Source organism: Nerophis ophidion, linkage group LG15 (assembly GCF_033978795.1).
Source record: "Nerophis ophidion isolate RoL-2023_Sa linkage group LG15, RoL_Noph_v1.0, whole genome shotgun sequence".
Lineage (NCBI taxonomy): Eukaryota > Metazoa > Chordata > Actinopteri > Syngnathiformes > Syngnathidae > Nerophis > Nerophis ophidion.
In genome coordinates, this window is record NC_084625.1 from 50804237 (window position 1) to 50828846 (window position 24610).

Consider the following 24610-nt stretch of genomic DNA (forward strand, 5'->3'; position numbering starts at 1 on the left):
GTATGCTGTTTGCTGCTACGACTGTGAGTACTTGTCGATACTTTATTATCTTCTGCTTTTTGAAGATGAGGTGCCTGTAGAACCTGGTAGGTGTCTTCTCTCTTGCTTCTTCCTCCTCCGTCCCTTTTTTAAACATGATTTTCAATTCAACATTTTCTCTTAACTTTTACTCACTTTCCTTTCTCCCTTTTCCTCCCATGATTCCCACAGTTGAGGGAATTGAAGGTACTAATACTTGTTTTGTTTTTATAACCACATAACATTGTCATGTGACGTGAAAACATCCCAGCAGTAACAATTGGGACGCTCAACAATAATCCCCTTTTGCTTGTTTGTGTCTTACATTTTGAATTAAAAAATAACTTCTAATTACTTGCAGTTACACTTATTTTCCACAATGCAGTTTTATAAACAAATATGTAGATTTTACAATTGATTATTGTAACATGAAAAGGGTAATGATGTAGTTTGTAATATGATTATGATTATTATTATTATTACATGAGGGTCAATTAGAAAACAAAAAGGGTAACAATGTATTTTGTAAAATGATTATTATTATTATGATTATTATTTTATTACATGAGGGTCAATTAGAAAATGAAAAGGGTAACAATGTATTTTGTAATATGATGATGATGATGATTATTATTATTATTATTATTATTATTATTACATGAGGGTCAATTAGAAAACAAAAAGGGTAACAATGTATTTTGTAAAATGATTATTATTATTATGATTATTATTTTATTACATGAGGGTCAATTAGAAAATGAAAAGGGTAACAATGTATTTTGTAATATGATGATGATGATGATTATTATTATTATTATTATTATTATTATTATTACATGAGGGTCAATTAGTTAGAAAACAAAAAGGGTAACGATGTATTTTGTAATATGATTATTATTATGATGATGAGGATTATTATTATAATTATTATTACATGAGGGTCAATAAAAATGAAAAGGGTAAAAATGTATTTTGTAATATGATTATTATTATGAATATTATTATTACATGAGGGTCAATTAATTAGAAAACGAAAAGGGCAACAATGTATTTTGTAATATGATTATTATTTCATTATTATTATTATTATTACATGAGGGTCAATTAGTTAGAGAACAAAAAGGGTAACAATGTATTTTGTAATATGATTATTATTATTATTACATGAGGGTCAATACAAAATGAAAAAGGTAATAATGTATTTTGTAATATGATTATTATTATGAATATTATTATTACATGAGGGTCAATTAATTAGAACATGAAAAGGGTAACAATGTATTTTGTAATATGATTATTATTATTATTATTATTATTATTATTATTATTACATGAGGGTCAATAAAAATGAAAAGGGGTAACAATGTATTTTGTAATATGATTATTATTATTATTACATGAGGGTCAATTAGTTAGAAAAAAAAAAGGGTAACAATGTATTTTGTAATATGATGATTATTATTATTATTATTATTATTACATGAGGGTCAATAAAAATGAAAAGGGTAACAATGTATTTTGTAATATGATTATTATTATGAATATTATTATTACATGAGGGTCAATTCATTAGAAAACGAAAAGGGTAACAATGTATTTTGTAATATGATTGTTATTATCATCATTATTATTATTATTATCATTATTATTATTACATGAGGGTCAATTAAAAAATGAAAAGGGTAAAAATGTATTTTTTAATATGATAACTATATTATTATGATTATTAGGATAATTATTATTATTACATGAGGGTCAATTAATTAGAAAATAAAAAGGGTAATGATGTATTTTGTAATATGATTATTATTATTATTATAATTATTACATGAGGGTCAATTAGAAAACGAAAAGGGTAACGATGTATTTCGTAGTATGATTATTATTATTATCGTCATTATTATTATTATCATTATTATTATTATTACATGAGGGTCAATTAGAAAATGAACAGGGTAACAATGTATTTTGTAATATGATAACTATATTATTATGATTATTAGGATAATTATTATTATTACATGAGGGTCAATTAATTAGAAAACAAAAAGGGTAATGATGTATTTTGTAATATAGTCGTACATTCTTACTTCATGACATAATAATAACTGGTGCTGTTAAGTGATTAATTGTATTATTCAGATTAATCATGATTAATCACATGCTGCTTCAATTCGATTAATTAAAAAAATATTTGGACATAAATGTCATTTTATTGTCATAATGTTATTCAGGAAGCATTTTAAAAATGTTTTATTTTCCGTGAAGATCCATTAGGTAAGATCAGTTACAGCCACACCGTTGTGTCATAAAGCGATGAATATAAAATAGGAGGTGATGCATTTTTCTATAATTTCTGACTCTTCTAAAGTGATCTTTTTTTGGCCTTCCTTTCCTCCTCTTCTCATCGCCAGAGGATGCTGACTTTAATAGCGGCTGCCGCTTAGGTGAGATGTGTCTTCTTTCTACTCCTTGCCCTTATTGATCCCGTGGCTGCAGAGTCTGAGACTTTGTACTCACCACAAGGTGGCGATGGTGGCTTTACCAAGTATTTTACATGCTATTTGTGCATCACATTTGGACTTCTGCTACAGTTAATTGATGCACATTAATCACATGTGTGGAAAAATTATTTAGGGGGACGCCATGTTTCCTGCACTTTTTCAAAAATGTCGTGAGGGGGGGACCCTTACACAAAATCTCATCCGGAGTCTCGACAAAACCCGAAAATGGCAGAAAATTCCTATTTTTAAAAAAGCAGTTTTTGTTAATGCACTTTTTATTTCCAGAGATAATGTTACGCTATTAAATGGAGACAAGTCAAACACTGGTGCCAGGCGGAAATCCATCTTTCAGACTTTAGCTAAGGGACGTTCAACTAAATTGTTCCCAGAAAAACTAAAGACAGGGAGGCCTCATCAGGAGTCCCAAAAAATGGCCGAAAATGTATATTTTTTTAAAACTTATTTTTGTTAAAATATCGTAAGAAGGGAGACTCTTACCCAAAAAGGTAAAAAACTGTCTTGCTTCAACAGCACAACACCGTTTTTTTAGTTCTAGGAGATGTCTCAAAACTTCATCAGGAGTCCCGACATAACCTGAAAATGGCAGAATTTTTTTTATTTTTTCAAAACTTGTTTTTGATAAAAAATTACCCCAAAATTTAGAAAATAGTCTTGCTTCAACAGCACAATACTGGTCCTGTAGTTGTAGTAGACGTCTTAAAACCCCATCAGGAGTCCAGACAAAACCCGAAAATGGCATAAAATTCATATTTTAAAAAAAGCAGTTTTTGTTAATGCACTTTTTATTTCCAGAGATAATGTTACGCTATTAAATGGAGACAAGTCAAACACTGGTGCCAGGCGGAAATCCATCTTTCAGACTTTAGCTAAGGGACGTTCAACTAAATTGTTCCCAGAAAAACTAAAGACAGGGAGGCCTCATCAGGAGTCCCCAAAAAATGGCCGAAAATGTATATTTTTTTAAAACTTATTTTTGTTAAAATATCATAAGAAGGGAGACTCTTACCCAAAAAGGTAAAAAACTGTCTTGCTTCAACAGCACAACACCGGTTTTGTAGTTCTAGGAGATGTGTCAAAACTTCATCAGGAGTCCCGACATAACCTGAAAATGGCAGAAATTTTTTAATTTTTTCAAAACTTGTTTTCGATAAAATGACCCCAAAATTTAGAAAATAGTCTTGCTTCAACAGCACAATTCTGGTCCTGTAGTTGTAGTAGACGTCTTAAAACACCATCAGGAGTCCAGACAAAACCCGAAAATGGCATAAAATTCCTATTTATAAAAAAGCAGTTTTTGTTAATGCACTTTTTATTTCCAGAGATAATGTTACGCTATTAAATGGAGACAAGTCAAACACTGGTGCCAGGCGGAAATCCATCTTTCAGACTTTAGCTAAGGGACGTTCAACTAAATTGTTCCCAGAAAAACTAAAGACAGGGAGGCCTCATCAGGAGTCCCAAAAAAATGGCCGAAAATGTATATTTTTTTTAAACTTATTTTTGTTAAAATATTGTAAGAAGGGAGACTCTTACCCAAAAAGATAAAAAACTGTCTTGCTTCAACAGCACAACACTGGTTTTGTAGTTCTAGGAGATGTGTCAAAACCTCATCAGGAGTCCCGACATAACCTGAAAATGGCAGAATTTTTTTTATTTTTTCAAAACTTGTTTTTGATAAAAAATTACCCCAAAATTTAGAAAATAGTCTTGCTTCAACACCACAATACTGGTCCTGTAGTTGTAGTAGACGTCTTAAAACACCATCAGGAGTCCAGACAAAACCCGAAAATGGCATAAAATTCCTATTTTTAAAAACGCAGTTTTTGTTAATGCACTTTTTATTTCCAGAGATAATGTTACGCTATTAAATGGAGACAAGTCAAACACTGGTGCCAGGCGGAAATCCATCTTTCAGACTTTAGCTAAGGGACGTTCAACTAAATTGTTCCCAGAAAAACTAAAGACAGGGAGGCTTCATCAGGAGTCCCCAAAAAATGGCAGAAAATGTATATTTTTTTAAAACTTATTTTTGTTAAAATATCATAAGAAGGGAGACTCTTACCCAAAAAGGTAAAAAACTGTCTTGCTTCAACAGCACAACACCAATTTTGTAGTTTTAGGAGAAGATGTCTCAAAACCTCATCAGGAGTCCCGACATAACCTGAAAATGGCAGAAATTTTTTTATTGCTTCAAAACTTGTTTTCGAAAAAATGACCCCAAAATTTAGAAAATAGTCTTGCTTCAACACCACAATACTGGTCCTGTAGTTGTAGTAGACGTCTTCAAACCCCATCAGGAGTCCAGACAAAACCCGAAAATGGCATAAAATTCATATTTTCAAAAAAGCAGTTTTTGTTAATGCACTTTTTATTTCCAGAGATAATGTTACGCTATTAAATGGAGACAAGTCAAACACTGGTGCCAGGCGGAAATCCATCTTTCAGACTTTAGCTAAGAGACGTTCAACTAAATTGTTCCCAGAAAAACTAAAGACAGGGAGGCCTCATCAGGAGTCCCCAAAAAATGGCCGAAAATGTATATTTTTTTAAAACTTATTTTTGTTAAAATATCATAAGAAGGGAGACTCTTACCCAAAAAGGTAAAAAACTGTCTTGCTTCAACAGCACAACACCGGTTTTGTAGTTCTAGGAGATGTGTCAAAACTTCATCAGGAGTCCCGACATAACCTGAATATGGCAGAAATGTTTTAATTTTTTCAAAACTTGTTTTCGATAAAATGACCCCAAAATTTAGAAAATAGTCTTGCTTCAACAGCACAATTCTGGTCCTGTAGTTGTAGTAGACGTCTTAAAACACCATCAGGAGTCCAGACAAAACCCGAAAATGGCATAAAATTCATATTTTTAAAAAAGCAGTTTTTGTTAATGCACTTTTTATTTCCAGAGATAATGTTACGCTATTAAATGGAGACAAGTCAAACACTGGTGCCAGGCGGAAATCCATCTTTCAGACTTTAGCTAAGGGACGTTCAACTAAATTGTTCCCAGAAAAACTAAAGACAGGGAGGCCTCATCAGGAGTCCCAAAAAAATGGCCGAAAATGTATATTTTTTTAAAACTTATTTTTGTTAAAATATCGTAAGAAGGGAGACTCTTACCCAAAAAGGTAAAAAACTGTCTTGCTTCAACAGCACAACACTGGTTTTGTAGTTCTAGGAGATGTGTCAAAACCTCATCAGGAGTCCCGACATAACCTGAAAATGGCAGAATTTTTTTTATTTTTTCAAAACTTGTTTTCGAAAAAATGACCCCAAAATTTAGAAAATAGTCTTGCTTCAACAGCACAATACTGGTCCTGTAGTTCTAGTAGACGTCTTAAAACCCCATCAGGAGTCCAGACAAAACCCGAAAATGGCATAAAATTTCTATTTTAAAAAAAGCAGTTTTTGTTAATGCACTTTTTATTTCCAGAGATAATGTTACGCTATTAAATGGAGACAAGTCAAACACTGGTGCCAGGCGGAAATCCATCTTTCAGACTTTAGCTAAGAGACGTTCAACTAAATTGTTCCCAGAAAAACTAAAGACAGGGAGGCCTCATCAGGAGTCCCAAAAAATGGCCGAAAATGTATATTTTTTTAAAACTTCCATCCATCCATCCATTTTCTACCGCTTATTCCCTTTCGGGGTCGCGGGGGACGCTGGCGCCTATCTCAGCTACAATCGGGCGGAAGGCAGGGTACACCCTGGACAAGTCGCCACCTCACAGATAGACTTATTTTTGTTAAAATATCGTAAGAAGGGAGACTCTTACCCAAAAAGGTAAAAAAACTGTCTTGCTTCAACAGCACACCGGTTTTGTAGTTCTAGGAGATGTTTCAAAACCTCATCAGGAGTCCCGACATAACCTGAAAATGGCAGAAATGTATTTATTTTTATAAAACTTGTTTTTGATAAAATTACCCCAAAATTTAGAATATAGTCTTGCTTCAACAGCACAATACTGGTCCTGTAGTTGTAGTAGACGTCTTAAAACCCCATCAGGAGTCCAGACAAAACCCGAAAATGGCATAAAATTCATATTTTCAAAAAAGCAGTTTTTGTTAATGCACTTTTTATTTCCAGAAATAATGTTACGCTATTAAATGGAGACAAGTCAAACACTGGTGCCAGGCGGAAATCCATCTTTCAGACTTTAGCTAAGGGACGTTCAACTAAATTGTTCCCAGAAAAACTAAAGACAGGGAGGCCTCATCAGGAGTCCCAAAAAATGGCCGAAAATGTATATTTTTTTAAAACTTATTTTTGTTAAAATATCGTAAGAAGGGAGACTCTTACCCAAAAGGTAAAAAACTGTCTTGCTTCAACAGCACAACACCGGTTTTTTAGTTCTAGGAGATGTGTCAAAACCTCATCAGGAGTCCCGACATAACCTGAAAATGGCAGAATTTTTTTTATTTTTTCAAAACTTGTTTTTGATAAAAAATTACCCCAAAATTTAGAAAATAGTCTTGCTTCAACAGCACAATACTGGTCCTGTAGTTGTAGTAGACGTCTTAAAACCCCATCAGGAGTCCAGACAAAACCCGAAAATGGCATAAAATTCCTATTTTTAAAAACTCAGTTTTTGTTAATGCACTTTTTATTTCCAGAGATAATGTTACGCTATTAAATGGAGACAAGTCAAACACTGGTGCCAGGCGGAAATCCATCTTTCAGACTTTAGCTAAGGGACGTTCAACTAAATTGTTCCCAGAAAAACTAAAGACAGGGAGGCCTCATCAGGAGTCCCCAAAAAATGGCCGAAAATTTATATTTTTTTAAAACTTATTTTTGTTAAAATATCATAAGAAGGGAGACTCTTACCCAAAAAGGTACAAAACTGTCTTGCTTCAACAGCACAACACCGGTTTTGTAGTTCTAGGAGATGTTTCAAAACCTCATCAGGAGTCCCGACATAACCTGAAAATGGCAGAAATGTATTTATTTTTATAAAACTTGTTTTTGATAAAATTACCCCAAAATTTAGAAAATAGTCTTGCTTCAACAGCACAATACTGGTCCTGTAGTTGTAGTAGACGTCCTAAAACCCCATCAGGAGTCCAGACAAAACCCGAAAATGGCATAAAATTCATATTTTCAAAAAAGCAGTTTTTGTTAATGCACTTTTTATTTCCAGAAATAATGTTACGCTATTAAATGGAGACAAGTCAAACACTGAAGCCAGGCGGAAATCTATCTTTCAGACTTTAGCTAAGGGACGTTCAACTAAATTGTTCCCAGAAAAACTAAAGACAGGGAGGCCTCATCAGGAGTCCCAAAAAAATGGCCGAAAATGTATATTTTTTAAAAACGTATTTTTATTAAAATATCGTAAGAAGGGAGACTCTTACCCAAAAAGGTAAAAAACTGTCTTGCTTCAACAGCACAACACTGGTTTTGTAGTTCTAGGAGATGTGTCAAAACCTCATCAGGAGTCCCGACATAACCTGAAAATGGCAGAAATTTTTTAATTTTTTCAAAACTTGTTTTCGATAAAATGACCCCAAAATTTAGAAAATATTCTTGCTTCAACAGCACAATTCTGGTCCTGTAGTTGTAGTAGACGTCTTAAAACCCCATCAGGAGTCCAGACAAAACCCGAAAATGGCATAAAATTCCTATTTATAAAAAAGCAGTTTTTGTTAATGCACTTTTTATTTCCAGAGATAATGTTACGCTATTAAATGGAGACAAGTCAAACACTGGTGCCAGGCGGAAATCCATCTTTCAGACTTTAGCTTAGGGACGTTCAACTAAATTGTTCCCAGAAAAACTAAAGACAGGGAGGCTTCATCAGGAGTCCCCAAAAAATGGCCGAAAATGTATATTTTTTTAAAACTTATTTTTGTTAAAATATCATAAGAAGGGAGACCCTTACCCAAAAAGGTAAAAAACTGTCTTGCTTCAACAGCACAACACCGGTTTTGTAGTTCTAGGAGATGTGTCAAAACTTCATCAGGAGTCCCGACATAACCTGAAAATGGCAGAATTTTTTTTATTTTTTCAAAACTTGTTTTCGAAAAAATGACCCCAAAATTTAGAAAATAGTCTTGCTTCAACAGCACAATACTGGTCCTGTAGTTGTAGTAGACGTCTTAAAACCCCATCAGGAGTCCAGACAAAACACGAAAATGGCAGAAAATTAATATTTTTAAAAAAGCAGTTTTTGTTAATGGACTTTTTATTTCCAGAGATAATGTTACGCTATTAAATGGAGACAAGTCAAACACTGATGTCAGGCGGAAATCCATCTTTCAGACTTTAGCTAAGGGACGTTCAACTAAATTGTTCCCAGAAAAACTAAAGACAGGGAGGCCTCATCAGGAGTCCCAAAAAAGGGCCGAAAATGTATATTTTTTTAAACTTATTTTTGTTAAAATATCGTAACAAAGGAGACTCTTACCCAAAAAGGTAAAAAAACTGTCTTGCTTCAACAGCACAACACCGGTTTTGTAGTTCTAGGAGATGTCTCAAAACCTCATCAGGAGTCCCGACATAACCTGAAAATGGCAGAATTTTTTTTATTTTTTCAAAACTTGTTTTCGAAAAAATGACCCCAAAATTTAGAAAATAGTCTTGCTTCAACAGCACAATACTGGTCCTGTAGTTCTAGTAGACGTCTTAAAACCCCATCAGGAGTCCAGACAAAACCCGAAAATGGCATAAAATTCATATTTTAGAAAAGCAGTTTTTGTTAATGCACTTTTTATTTCTAGAGATAATGTTACGCTATTAAATGGAGACAAGTCAAACACTGGTGCCAGGCGGAAATCCATCTTTCAGACTTTAGCTAAGGGACGTTCAACTAAATTGTTCCCAGAAAAACTAAAGACAGGGAGGCCTCATCAGGAGTCCCAAAAAATTGGCCGAAAATGTATATTTTTTTAAAACTTATTTTTGTTAAAATATCGTAAGAAGGGAGACTCTTACCCAAAAATGTAAAAATCTGTCTTGCTTCAACAGCACAACACCGGTTTTGTAGTTCTAGGAGATGTGTCAAAACTTCATCAGGAGTCCCGACATAACCTGAAAATGGCAGAATTTTTTTTATTTTTTCAAAACTTGTTTTTGATAAAAAATTACCCCAAAATTTAGAAAATAGTCTTGCTTCAACAGCACAATACTGGTCCTGTAGTTGTAGTAGACGTCTTAAAACACCATCAGGAGTCCAGACAAAACCCGAAAATGGCATAAAATTCATATTTTAAAAAAAGCAGTTTTTGTTAATGCACTTTTTATTTCCAGAGATAATGTTACGCTATTAAATGGAGACAAGTCAAACACTGGTGCCAGGCGGAAATCCATCTTTCAGACTTTAGCTTAGGGACGTTCAACTAAATTGTTCCCAGAAAAACTAAAGACAGGGAGGCTTCATCAGGAGTCCCCAAAAAATGGCAGAAAATGTATATTTTTTTAAAACATATTTTTGTTAAAATATCATAAGAAGGGAGACTCTTACCCAAAAAGGTAAAAAACTGTCTTGCTTCAACAGCACAACACCGGTTTTGTAGTTCTAGGAGATGTGTCAAAACCTCATCAGGAGTCCCGACATAACCTGAAAATGGCAGAAATTTTTAAATTTTTTCAAAACTTGTTTTCGATAAAATGACCCCAAAATTTAGAAAATAGTCTTGCTTCAACAGCACAATTCTGGTCCTGTAGTTGTAGTAGACGTCTTAAAACCCCATCAGGAGTCCAGACAAAACCCGAAAATGGCAGAAAATTAATATTTTTTAAAAAAGCAGTTTTCGTAAATGCACTTTTTATTTCCAGAGATAATGTTACGCTATTAAATGGAGACAAGTCAAACACTGGTGCCAGGCGGAAATCCATCTTTCAGACTTTAGCTTAGGGACGTTCAACTAAATTGTTCCCAGAAAAACTAAAGACAGGGAGGCCTCATCAGGAGTCCCAAAAAAATGGCCGAAAATGTATATTTTTTTAAAACTTATTTTTGTTGAAATATCGTAAGAAGGGAGACTCTTACCCAAAAAGGTAAAAAACCGTCTTGCTTCAACAGCACAACACCGGTTTTTTAGTTCTAGGAGATGTCTCAAAACTTCATCAGGAGTCCCGACATAACCTGAAAATGGCAGAATTTTTTTTATTTTTTCAAAACTTGTTTTTGAAAAAATTACCCCAAAATTTAAAAAATAGTCTTGCTTCAACAGCACAATACTGGTCCTGTAGTTGTAGTAGACGTCTTAAAACCCCATCAGGAGTCCAGACAAAACCCGAAAATGGCAGAAAATTAATATTTTAGAAAAGCAGTTTTTGTTAATGCACTTTTTATTTCCAGAGATAATGTTACGCTATTAAATGGAGACAAGTCAAACACTGGTGCCAGGCGGAAATCCATCTTTCAGACTTTAGCTAAGGGACATTCAACTAAATTGTTCCCAGAAAAACTAAAGACAGGGAGGCCTCATCAGGAGTCCCAAAAAATGGCCGAAAATGTCTATTTTTTTAAAACTTATTTTTGTTAAAATATCGTAAGAAGGGAGACTCTTACCCAAAAAGGTAAAAAACTGTCTTGCTTCAACAGCACAACACCGGTTTTGTAGTTCTAGGAGATGTGTCAAAACCTCATCAGGAGTCCCGACATAACCTGAAAATGGCAGAAATGTATTTATTTTTAAAAAACTTGTTTTTGATAAAATTACTCCAAAATTTAGAAAATAGTCTTGCTTCAACAGCACAATACTGGTCCTGTAGTTGTAGTAGACGTCTTAAAACCCCATCAGGAGTCCAGACAAAACCCGGAAAATGGCATAAAATCCATATTTTTAAAAAAGCAGTTTTTGTTAATGCACTTTTTATTTCCAGAGATAATGTTACGCTATTAAATGGAGACAAGTCAAACACTGGTGCCAGGCGGAAATCCATCTTTCAGACTTTAGCTAAGGGACGTTCAACTAAATTGTTCCCAGAAAAACTAAAGACAGGGAGGCCTCATCAGGAGTCCCAAAAAAATGGCCGAAAATGTATATTTTTTTCAAACTTATTTTTGTTAAAATATCGTAAGAAGGGAGACTCTTACCCAAAAAGGTAAAAAACTGTCTTGCTTCAACAGCACAACACCGGTTTTGTAGTTCTAGGAGATGTGTCAAAACCTCATCAGGAGTCCCGACATAACCTGAAAATGGCAGAAATTTTTTAATTTTTTCAAAACTTGTCCAGGGTGTGCCCCGCCTTCCGCCCGATTGTAGCTGAGATAGGCGCCAGCGCCCCCCGCGACCCCGAAAGGGAATAAGCGGTAGAAAATGGATGGATGGATGAAAACTTGTTTTCGATAAAATGACCCCAAAATTTAGAAAATAGTCTTGCTTCAACAGCACAATACTGGTCCTGTAGTTGTAGTAGACGTCTTAAAACCCCATCAGGAGTCCAGACAAAACCCGAAAATGGCAGAAAATTAATATTTTTAAAAAAGCAGTTTTTGTTAATGGACTTTTTATTTCCAGAGATAATGTTATGCTATTAAATGGAGACAAGTCAAACACTGGTGCCAGGCGGAAATCCATCTTTCAGACTGAGGATTGTCTCTTTAGCTAAGGGACATTCAACTACATTGTTTCCAGAAAAATTAAAGACAGAGAGGCCTCATCAGGAGTCCCGACAAAACCCAAAAATGCCAGAAAATCTATATTTTTTTTCTAAACTTTTTGCGCTAAAATGTCATAAAGGTGACCCTTACCACAAAATTTAATAAACTGTCTTGCTTCAACAACATAAAGGACTAGATAATACAATCTCTCAGATTAATCAGCACTTAATGTTGAGTGGGAGGTGGGGTGGGGTTTTTGAGATTGAGGGGGTTTATATGTTATTGATATGTATTTTACATATTATTATTATTATAATTATCTTCTATGTATTTTACTATAATTATCCTCTATAAAAGTGCTGTTAAACGTTATTGATATGTATTTTACATATTATTATTATTATTATTTGCTTCTATGTATTTTACTATAATTATCCTCTATTAAAGTGCTGTTAAACGTTTTTTATATGTTAAGGATATGTATTTTAAATATTATCTTTTACGTATTTTACTGTAATTATCCTCTATAAAAGTGGTGTTAAACGTTTTTTATACATTATTGATATGTATTTTACATATTATTATTAGCTTCTATGTATTTTATTATAATTATCCTCTATAAAAGTGGTCTTAAACGTTTTTTATACGTTAATGATATGTATTTTAAATATCTTCTACGTATTTTACTATAATTATCCTCTATAAAAGTGGTGTTAATTGTTTTTTATACGTTATTGATATGTATTTTACATACTATTATTAGGTTCTATGTATTTTATTATAATTATCCTCTATAAAAGTGGTGTTAAACGTTTTTTACACATTATTGATATGTATTTTACATGTTATTATTAGGTTCTATGTATTTTACTATAATTATCCTCTATAATAGTGGTCTTAAACGTTTTTTATATGTTAATGATATGTATTTTAAATATTATCTTCTACATATTTTACTGTAATTATCCTCTATAAAAGTGGTGTTAAACGTTTTTTATACATTATTGATATGTATTTTACATATTATTATTAGCTTCTATGTATTTTATTATAATTATCCTCTATAAAAGTGGTGTTAAACGTTTTTTACACATTATTGATATGTATTTTACATGTTATTATTAGGTTCTATGTATTTTACTATAATTATCCTCTATAAAAGTGGTCTTAAACGTTTTTTATACGTTAATGATATGTATTTTAAATATCTTCTACGTATTTTACTATAATTATCCTCTATAAAAGTGGTGTTAATTGTTTTTTATACGTTATTGATATGTATTTTACATATTATTATTAGCTTCTATGTATTTTATTATAATTATCCTCTATAAAAGTGGTGTTAAACGTTTTTTACACATTAATGATATGTATTTTAAATATTATTAGGTTCTATGTATTTTACTATAATTATCCTCTATAAAAGTGGTTTTTAATTTTTGTTATATGTTATTGATATGTATTTTACATATTATTATTATTATTATTATTAGCTTCTATGCATTTTACTATAGTTATCCTCTATAAAAGTGGTGTTAAAAGTTTTTTTCATACGTTATTGATATATATATATATATATATATTACATATTATTATTAGGTTCTATGTATTTTACTATAATTATCCTCTATAAAAGTGGTGTTAAAACGTTTTTTACACATTATTGCTATGTATTTACATATTATTATTATTATTAGCTTCTATGTATTTAACTATATTTATCCTCTATAAAAGTGATGCTACACGTTTTTTATACGTTATTGATGTATATATTACATATTATTTTTATGTTCTATGTATTTTACTATAATTATCCTCTATAAATTGGTGTTAAACGGTTTTTATACATTATTGATATGTATTTTACATATTATCATTAGGTTCTATGTATTTTACTATAATTATCCTCTATAAAAGTGGTGTTAAACGTTTTTTACACATTGATATGTATTTTACATATTATTATTAGGTTCTATGTATTTTACTATAATTATCCTCTATAAAAGTGGTGTTAAACGTTTTTTTACATATTATTGCTATTTATCTACAAATTATTATTATTAGCTTCTATGTATTTTACTATATTTATCCTCTATAAAAGTAGCGTTAAACGTTTTCCATACGTTATTGATATATATATTACATATTATTATTAGGTTCTATGTATTTTACTATAATTATCCTGTATAAATTGGTGTTAAATGTTTTTTGTACGTTGTTATTATTATTATTATTATTAGCTATGTATTTTACTATAATTATCCTCTATAAAAGTGGTGTTAAATGGTTTTTATACATTAATGATATGTACTTACATATTATTATTATTAGCTTCTATGTATTTTACTTTATTTATCCTCTATAAAAGTAGTGTTAAACGTTTTTCATACGTTATTGATATATATATATATTACATATTATTATTAGGTTCTATGTATTTTACTATAATTATCCTGTATAAATTGGTGTTAAAACTTTTTTAAACGTTATTGATATGTACTTTACATATTATTATTATTAGGTTCTATGTATTTGACTATAATTATCCTCTATAAAGAGTATTTTGGGAGTCATTGGATTTACATTACTTCCCATGAGGAACAATTCCATACATTTGCTTAACGGATCTTTTAGAAAGAATAAATAACAAACATAATTGTGAATCTTGCAGTCTACATTTCTTCTCTCATCCCCAGATTTCTCTCCTCATGCACTTTATGTCCCTCGACCGGTTTCTCCTTTTCTTCTTCCTCCTTTTCCGATTTCGACTGCAGTTTTTTTCAAAAACCGCACTTCTCTTTCTTGTGTTCACTTGAAGAAAAGCCAAAGACGACAATCATAGTGTGATGTGCTAGACATCGAGCCGTGGGTCGTTTGCCAAAGTAGCCAAAGCACTAAGCTGCAGGCTCGCCTGCGGTCAGGATTTTCGGACGACGACGTGCATTTCTGTACAGCATTAACACGTAATAATATTCCCATTCTCTCCCCAGTTGGCTTCAGAAGAAGCTTCCGTCTGAGCAGGAGGGACAAGAAGACCAATAAGTCAATGTACGAGTGCAAGAAGAGCGAGATTTACGACACGGGGGACGTTCCCACTTATGAGGAGGTGACTTTGTACCGCAGGCAGAGCGGAGCCAAACACAGGCTGGTGATCCTAATTGGTGAGAAACTGATCTGAGCGCATCAAGACCATGGACGGCGTTTAGAATGCTTCTACTGTGTCTGTGCAGGACCGCCTGGAGTGGGCCTGAACGAGCTTAAACGGAAACTTTTGAGTTGTGACCCTCAGCACTTCAGCGTGACCATCCCACGTAAGTGGACGTCATCAAAAACACTCTTTTTAAGGCTAATTTGCTCCATTGGCCATCAAAAAGCATAGAATCACCATAGACCAGGGGTGTCCAAACCGAGGGCCGCGCACTGAAAAATCAAAGCACGCGGGGGCCAGGTTGATATTTTTTCATTTTCAAAACCAATACAATATACACTTTTTTTTTTTTTTTTTAATTGTTGGGGCTCCCTCAATTTAGGTCTTAACCCTTCTATTATGTTGAGGGTCAATTTGACCCATTTCAGTTTTTGTGTTGATCAAAGTACTGGTTATCCTTTCTTTTTCTTGCTGAAATTTGGTGACGTTTCCTCATCTAGGGTCATGAACTGGTGTGTAAAATCTGGACACTTTGTTGAGTAGTGGAATGTCTTGCAGAGTTTGTATACAAAGATGATGTTGCGGGTCATTTTGACCCAGACACTTTAATGTGGGTAAATAGCCAAAATAAACAAGTCTCTTTGATGTACTTTTTACCTTGATGTACAATTGTTTGTATTTTGATTGCCTCTGAGACCCAGAGCCAGGTGAGTGAAGAGAGGGAACTTTCTCAAACGTGTCCTTGTCACTGTTCTCATGTCATCTCTTTAACAAGCTCACCAAAAATGAGCTCCAGAAGGATGACATCTGAGGAGACAAGGACAAGTGTGAGAAAGTTCCCTCTCTTCACACACCTGGCTCTGGGTCTCAGAGACAATCAAAATGATTTTATTCATGGCTGTATGTAGAAGTGTCTGGTTGTATCTGCTGCTTTAATGTCTTTAATGTCCTCTGTGTTTTTTGATGTTTGATGTTTCCCTCTTACACACATGTAAGAGTGATGTATACTATGGCTATGAGGTTTTTTTTTTTTTTTTCCCCTTGGCCTCAGTCTGCACCCCCACTCCATGGCCCAGGCTAAGACCGATTTTTATTTTATTTTATTTTAATCTTCTATTCTTGCCCCCCGTTTACCTGTATGTCATCTTTTTTGTAAGGGGCGCTGGAAGCCGGCAGACCCGTCAGCGATCCTGTTCTGTCTCCCTGTAATGTTTGTCTGATCTTGAATGGGATTGTGCTGAAAATTGTAATTTTCCTGAAGGAACTCTCCTGACGGAATAAATAAAGTACTATCTAATCTATCTATCTAAATACAAACAATTGTACATCAAAGTAAAAAGTACATCAAGGAGACATGTTTATTTTTGGATCTGAACAGCTATTTACCCACATTAAAGCGCCTGGGTCAAAATGACTCGCAACATCATCTTTGTATACACACTCTGCACAAACATTCCACTACACAACAAAGTGTCCAGATTTACACACCAGTTCATGACCCTAGATGAGGAAAAGTCACCAGATTTCAGCAAGAAAAAGAAAGGATAACCAGTACTTTGATCAACACAAAAACTGAAATGGGTCAAATTGACCCTTAACATAATACAATGCGAATAAAAAATGTATTGTATGTCACTTTTCTAAATGTTTATATAACCTAAAATAAAATTATTGGTTTAACCTGTTTTCTTGACTGTTTTGAGTGCATTTACATAGGACGGGTCAAAACGACCCGCAACATAATCAATGTTATTTTTCCCCCCAACATAATACAAGGGTTAAGGACCCAGAAGGGTTTCAGTCTTAAACAAGGTTCAAAATAAGTCATATATCATTTTTTTCATAAAACCCTTGAATCACTAATTCTACTTTTTACGAGCTTTTTGTCGAAACCCTATTTTTTGAGGCAAAATATACAATATTTTTCACAAAAAGATTTTCAAAGTGAACTATTTATGTTAGGTTAACATAGCAGCCACCTTCTCAGTTGGTTATTTATGCCTCATATAACCTACACTTCTTCAGCCTGTTGTTCACTATTCTTTATTTATTTTAAATTGCCTTTCAAATGTCTTTTCTTGGTGTTGGGTTTTATCAAATAAATTTCCCCCCAAAATGTGACTTATACTCCAGTGCGACTTATATATGTTTTTTTCCTTCTTTATTATGCATTTTCGGCAGGTGCGACTTATACTCCGAAAAAAACTGTACTATGTATTGTCATTACATCGGGGGTTCATTTAGTCTGAAAAAAATAACGGCAATAATATCGTTTATCGACAATAATTTGTAGGTCAACATATCGCGAGCAAAATTTGTTATAGACCCCAGGCCTAAGTAATAGATAATAATGTTTGATTTTCTTTAGTTATTGTGTACTATTGACTTAACAGTTGTATGCAATAAAAAAACTAGTTAAAATATTAAATTGTCAATAGCAGTCACCATTTAAAAATGTACAGTTAATACACGTGATCGGTATTGGTATCATCTGATATCAGTCATTGAAGATGTAAATTGTTATCATGAACCCCTGATCGGAACATGCCTAGTATCGCAAAATAATACAAACAAAGCTTAACTGGTTAAAAACTTCAGGGGTGGAGACTTTATTGGACTTGGAGGCTTACCTTACAGCAGATGACAAGTTGGTCACACCACTCTCTTTTTGCCAGATACCAGTCGGCCCAGGAGGAACCAGGAGAACGAGGGCGTGGAGTACCATTTCATCTCCAAACAACTGTTTGAGACGGATATTCAGAACAATAAGTGAGCAAACGCTTTATGGTATCACAACACAATCTGTTTTGACGAGAAAATTACTTGGTCATATACAGTACATATACATATACATACATAAATACTTACATATATCAATACATATAAATAAAATAATGCATTAAAAATACAAATAAATATATATATATATTCAAAAAGAGAGGTAAAACAAAAGTAGTGAACAGTAGGAAAAAATAATGAATACATACCGTGATAACATTGGATGAGTAGAAATGCACAAGTCCATGTTTGTTAAGAGTGGAAGTCACCGCTTCTTCAGCACCTGCATTGAGCGAACTCCATAGCACACCAATAAAACCGTTTATGTTAGGTTGTGCGCATGTCAGAGTAAAGTATTCCGATTTAAGGTGTGATGCATGAAAATGCACGTCATAATCAGATCATTTTTTCCATGGTCCGTGTTCACAGGAACAATCTAATTCCATTTATAATCAGGTTCAATCAATCTTGTCCATGTACTATTGAATATTTTGCACAAAAAGCAGTATTTCCTGGCCTCACAATACGAAGGTCCTGAGTTCAATCCCGGGCTCGGGGTCTTTCTGTGCAGAGTTTGCATGTTCTCGCCGTGACTGCATGGGTTCCCTCCGGGTACTCCGGCTTTTTCGCACCGCAAAAGACATGCACCTGGTGATAGGCCCCTCCCACCTCCAAAGACATGCACCTGGGGATAGGCCCCTCCCACCTCCAAAGACATGCACCTGGGGATAGGTTGATTGGCAACACTAAATGGTCCCTAGTGTGGGAATGTGAGTGTGAATGTTGTCTGTCTATCTGTGTTGGCCCTGCGATGAGGTGGCGACTTGTCCTGGGTGTACCCCGCCTTCCGCCCGATTGTAGCTGAGATAGGCTCCAGCACCCCCGCAACCCAGAACATGGATGGATGGATGGATATATGTGTGTGTGTGTGTGTGTGTACATGTATATGTGTGTATATATATATATATATGTATATATATATATATATATATATATATATATATATATATATATATATATATATATATATATATATATATATATATATATATATATACATATATATATATATATATATATATATATATATATATATATATCCATCCATCCATCCATCCATCCATTTCTACCGCTTATTCCCTTTGGGGTTGGGGAGGCGCTGGTGCTTATCTCAGCTACAATTGGACGGAAGGCGGAGTACACCCTGGACAAATCGCCACCTTATCGCAGGACCAACACAGATAGACAAACTATATATATATATATATATATATATATATATATATATATATATATATATATATATATATATATATATATATATATTTTATATATATATATATATACATATATATATATACATATGTGTGTATATATATATATATATACGTATGTATGTATGTGTATATATATATATACACATACATATGTATGTGTGTATATATATATATATATATATATATACGTATGTATGTATGTGTATATATATATATACACATACATATGTATGTGTGTATGTATATATATATATATATATATATATATATATATGTGTATGTATGTATGTATGTATGTATGTATGTATGTATGTATGTATGTATGTATATATATATATATATATATATATATATATATATATATATACCCCGCCCCCCACGACCACGAAAGGTTCAAGCGGTAGGAAATGGATGGATGGAATGTATTTCCATTAATTTGTTTCATAAATGCGTGCATCATATTCAAAATTCAAGTTCGTTTAAGAAAAGTATATAAATAGTTTCACATCATTAAAAAAAATTGGAAATAATTTTGTAATTTAATGTCAAATTTTACTGAGGACCTCAATCCAGCCGAGTATGAACACAATGTTTTTTTTATTAATTTGATTTTTTTTTTCTTTTAAATAATTACTGTATTTTTGTGACAGCTATCTTTTTGGTTTACGACCAGACCGTTCCTGAACGTTACTGAAATGCCAGCCCATATTTTCTACTTCCCAGGTTCATCGAGTACGGCGAGTACAAAGGCAATTACTACGGGACGAGTTTAGACTCGGTACGTTCGGTCCTCTCCAAGAACAGAGTGTGCCTGTTAGACGTCCAGCCTCACGTAAGCGTGCCGCACAAATCAATATCCGCGTCTTTGGATACTCTGCACAATTTACCGGAAAAACATTTAATCATGAGTTCTGTTCACATCCTGACGAGCTCTTTGCATTTTTGTCGTCATTTCTACAGACGATAAAGCACCTGCGGACGGCGGAGTTCAAACCCTTTGTGGTTTTCGTGAAGCCCCCGACGATAGAGAGACTGAGGGAGACCAGAAAGGACGCCAAAGTCATTTCGAGCAAGGATGACAAGGGAGCGGCGAGGCCGTTTGCAGTGAGTACCGAATACACGCTACACTGGTACATGGCTCACCAGTTCTCTTTGTCGCTGATTTCACACAACAAACCACAAAAGGCCAAAGTTACCCCCTTGAAACATTCACATTTTGCACAATGAAATGTGCGCCGTAGCACAAGACTTGGATTAAGGGCCTGCTTTACTACAGGTTTGCATGTAAACCTGATAGCACACCAACGCAAAGCTGATCTACCAAACGTGGGAAGTGGATTTGGTCTGCAGAACAATCCATTTTGCTCTCGGTCTTACAAAACACAAAACAAGTGAAGTAAAAACAAAATACGATGAATGGCAAATCTTTTTCAATTTATATTCAATTGAATAGACTGCAAAGACAAGATATTTCATGTTCACACTGAGAAACTTCATTTTTTTTCTTGCATCCATCCATCCATCCATCCATCTTCTTCCGCTTATCCGAGGTTGGGTCGCGGGGGCAACAGCCTAAGCAGGGAAACCCAGACTTCCCTCTCCCCAGCCACTTCATCTAGCTCAATGGTTCCCAAACTTTTGCAGGCTGGCGCCCCCTTGGCTCCCCAGTGAATTCCTAGCGCCCCCCACCCCCCCACAGACACATATGGAAACAAACACCTCTTTCTTGATATTTGGTATGCTGCAATTTGAAAAGAGAAAGGTTAAACACAAATGTGTATTTCACAAATAAAACCCAATTTAGTAAACCAATTTATTTTTTTGCAGTTTTAACTGTTTCAGCAACATAAAATGGTAAATAAACATTCCACCAGTAACCTTCATTGTCTCACACTTAATATTAATGGGATGGATGTGCTTGGTGCAGGGACATAAGCTTCTCAACATCAGGCTGGAACTCACTAAGAAGAAGTCTTAGATCCCCGCGGTCAGTAATTTTCAGTCGGTTTCTTTGCTTGGAAAGAAGCAAGGCGACTGCACTGAAGCCCCGTTCTACTAAATATGATGTTGGCGTGTGGTAACCGGACCCTGTTGCGTCGTCCACTGACTCGTCCTGCTGCACGTGTTGTGTACAAATCGTCAAACAAACGTTCGAAGTTCTGACTTCGACTTCGGACTGCCGCCCCCCTACAGCCCCCTTCTTCCTCACCGCCCCCCCAGATCTTTCCACCGGTACCGCCCACTTTGGGAACCACTGATCTAGCTCTTCCCGGGGGATCCCGAGGCGTTCCCAGGCCAGCCAGGAGACATAGTCTTCCCAACGTGTCCTGGGTCTTCCCCGTGGCCTCCTACCGGTTGGACGTGCCCTAAACACATCCCTAGGGAGGCGTTCGGGTGGCATCCTGACCAGATGCCCGAACCACCTCATCTGGCTCCTCTCCATGTGGAGGAGCAGCGGCTTTACTTTGAGTTCCTCCCGGATGGCAGAGCTTCTCACCCTATCTCTAAGGGAGAGACCAAAACTCATTTGGGCCGCTTGTACCCGTGATCTTATCCTTTCGGTCATGACCCAAAGCTCATGACCATAGGTGAGGATGGGAACGTAGATCGACCGGTAAATTGAGAGCTTTGCCTTCCGGCTCAGCTCCTTCTTCACCACAACAGATCGGTACAACGTCCGCATTACTGAAGACGCCGCACCGATCCGCCTATCGATCTCACGATCCACTCTTCCCTCACTCGTGAACAAGACTCCTAGGTACTTGAATTCCTCCACTTGGGGCAGGGTCTCCTCCCCAACCCGGATATGGCACTCCACCCTTTTCCGGGCGAGAACCATGGATGTGCTGATTCTCATTCCGGTCGCTTCACACTCGGCTGCGAACCGATCCAGTGAGAGCTGAAGATCCCGGTCAGATGAAGCCATCAGGACCACATCATTTGCAAAAAGCAGAGACCTAATCCCGTGGCCACCAAACCGGAACCCCTCAACGCCTTGACTGCGCCTAGAAATTCTGTCCATAAAAGTTATGAACAGAATCGGTGACAAAGGACAGCCTTGGCGGAGTCCAACCCTCACTGGAAATGTGTTCGACTTACTGCCGGCAATGCGGACCAAGCTCTGGCACTGATCATACAGGGAGTGGACCGCCACAATAAGACAGTCCGATACCCCATACTCTCTGAGCACTCCCCACAGGACTTCCCGAGGGACACGGTTTAATGCCTTCTCCAAGTCCACAAAGCACATGTAGACTGGTTGGGCAAACTCCCATGCACCCTCAAGAACCCTGCCGAGAGTATAGAGCTGGTCCACAGTTCCACGACCAGGACGAAAACCACACTCTTCCTCCTGAATCCGAGGTTCGACTATCCGACGTAGCCTCCTCTCCAGTACTTGTTGCAAGTATTCATTAACTTAGAATTTAATGGCAGCAAAAAAGTTGTCGCAGGGGAATTTTTACCAGTGTGTTTCCTTTTAACAACACTCCGTAAAGTTTTGGGAACTGAGGAGACACATTTTTGAAGTGGAATTCTTTCCCATTCTTGCTTGATGTACAGCTTAAGTTGTTCAACAGTCCGGGGTCTCCATTCCGGCTTCATAATGCGCCGCACATTTTCAATGGGAGACAGGTCTGGACTACAGGCAGGCCAGTCTAGTAGCTGCACTCTTTTACTACAATGCAACGCTGTTATAACACGTGGCTTGGTATCGTCTTGCTGAAATAAGCAGGGGCGTTCATGATAACAACATATGTTGCTCCAAAACCTGTATGTACCTTTCAGCATTAATGGTGCCTTCACAGATGTGTAAGTTACCCATGCCTTGGGCACTAATGCACCCCCATACCATCACAGATGCTGTTTTTTCCACTTTGCGCCTAGAACAATCCGGATGGTTCAATTCCTCTTTTGTTCCGGAGGACACGGCATCCACAGTTTCCAAAAACAATTTGAAATATGGACTCGTCAGACCACGGAACATTTTTCCACTTTGCATCAGTTCATTTTAAGTGAGCTCAAGGCCCAGCGAAGCCGGCGGAGTTTCTGGGTGTTGTTGATAAATGTCTTTGGCTTTGCATAGTAGAGTTGTAACTCGCACTTACAGATGTCGCGACCAATGTACATACTATGATGATTAACTTGTGTGATGACTGTATTATGTTGATAGTATATATTTGTACCATGAATTGATTAACGTGGACCCCGACTTAAACAAGTTGAAAAACTTATTCGGGTGTTACCATTTAGTGGTCAATTGTACGGAATATGTACTGTACTGTGCAATCTACTAATAAAAGTATCAATCAATCAAAACCAACTGTAGTTACTGACAGCAGTTTTCTGAAGTGTTCCGGAGCCCATGTGGTGATATCCTTCACACACCGATGTCGCTTTTTGGAGCAGTAAAGCCTGAGGGACCGAATGTCCGTAATATCATCACTTATATGCAATGATTTCTCCAGATTCTCTGAACCTTTTGATGATATTATGGTGAAATCCCTAAATTTCTTGCAATAGCTCGTTGAGAAATGTCGTTCTTAAACTGTTCGACAATTTGCTCACGTATTTGTTGACAAAGTGGTGACCCTCGCCTCATCCTTGTTCTTGAATGACTGAGCATTTCATGGAAGCTGCTTTTATACCCAATCGTTACACCCACCTGTTTCCAATTAGCCTGTTCACCTGTGAGATGTTCCAAATAAGTGTTTGATGAGCATTCCTCAACTTTCTCAGTCTATTTTGCCACTTGTGCCAGCTTTTTTAAAAAGTGTTGCAGGCACCAAATTCCAAAAATGCCAAAACTAACGTTTCTCAGTTAAGTATCTTGTCTTTGCAGTCTATTCAATTGAATATAGGTTGGAAAAAATTTGCAAATCATTGTATTCTGTTTTTTATTTTACCATTTACACAACGTGCCAACTTCACTGGTTTGGGGTTTTGTATATGTGGATCATCGAATCACCTACGGTTACTAGTAAAATGCAAAAATAATTAAAGTTGCAAGCAGCGATGGACGGGACCACTTTGGCTGCTGCCCCCGTGACCCAAGCGGTAGAAAATGGATGGATGGATTATTACACAGAGAAAAAGTTGTATACATGTGTTATAGATCAGTCTCATAGTAATAACAGTTGTAAATAGTGGGAATAGCAAACTTCCTGTTGATTTTAGTTGGGGGTGGTCAGTGTATGAAATATAGGTCTCAGTGAGACCTAGATTCAGGTTTTTGCTTCATGTGTCTATGCCAGTCCTACAGTGAGTCAGAAGTAGTTTTGTCAGAGCAGGAAGCCGCCATTTTGTGACAGAAGTA

At 35.5% G+C, this 24610-nt stretch overlaps 1 protein-coding gene across 4 annotated transcripts in view; it reads left to right on the forward strand.

Moving 5' to 3' along the window:
• mpp7a (MAGUK p55 scaffold protein 7a) overlaps positions 1 to 24610 on the forward strand; it is a 115254-nt gene that overhangs the window by 89113 nt on the left and 1531 nt on the right. For all 4 annotated transcript variants that reach the window (XM_061922349.1, XM_061922348.1, XM_061922351.1 and 1 more), the window contains 5 exons: positions 15084 to 15254; positions 15324 to 15404; positions 17917 to 18010; positions 20020 to 20128; positions 20257 to 20400. In XM_061922349.1, the coding sequence (XP_061778333.1) occupies positions 15084 to 15254; positions 15324 to 15404; positions 17917 to 18010; positions 20020 to 20128; positions 20257 to 20400 (599 nt within the window). The remainder of the gene's footprint in view (positions 1 to 15083; positions 15255 to 15323; positions 15405 to 17916; positions 18011 to 20019; positions 20129 to 20256; positions 20401 to 24610) is intronic.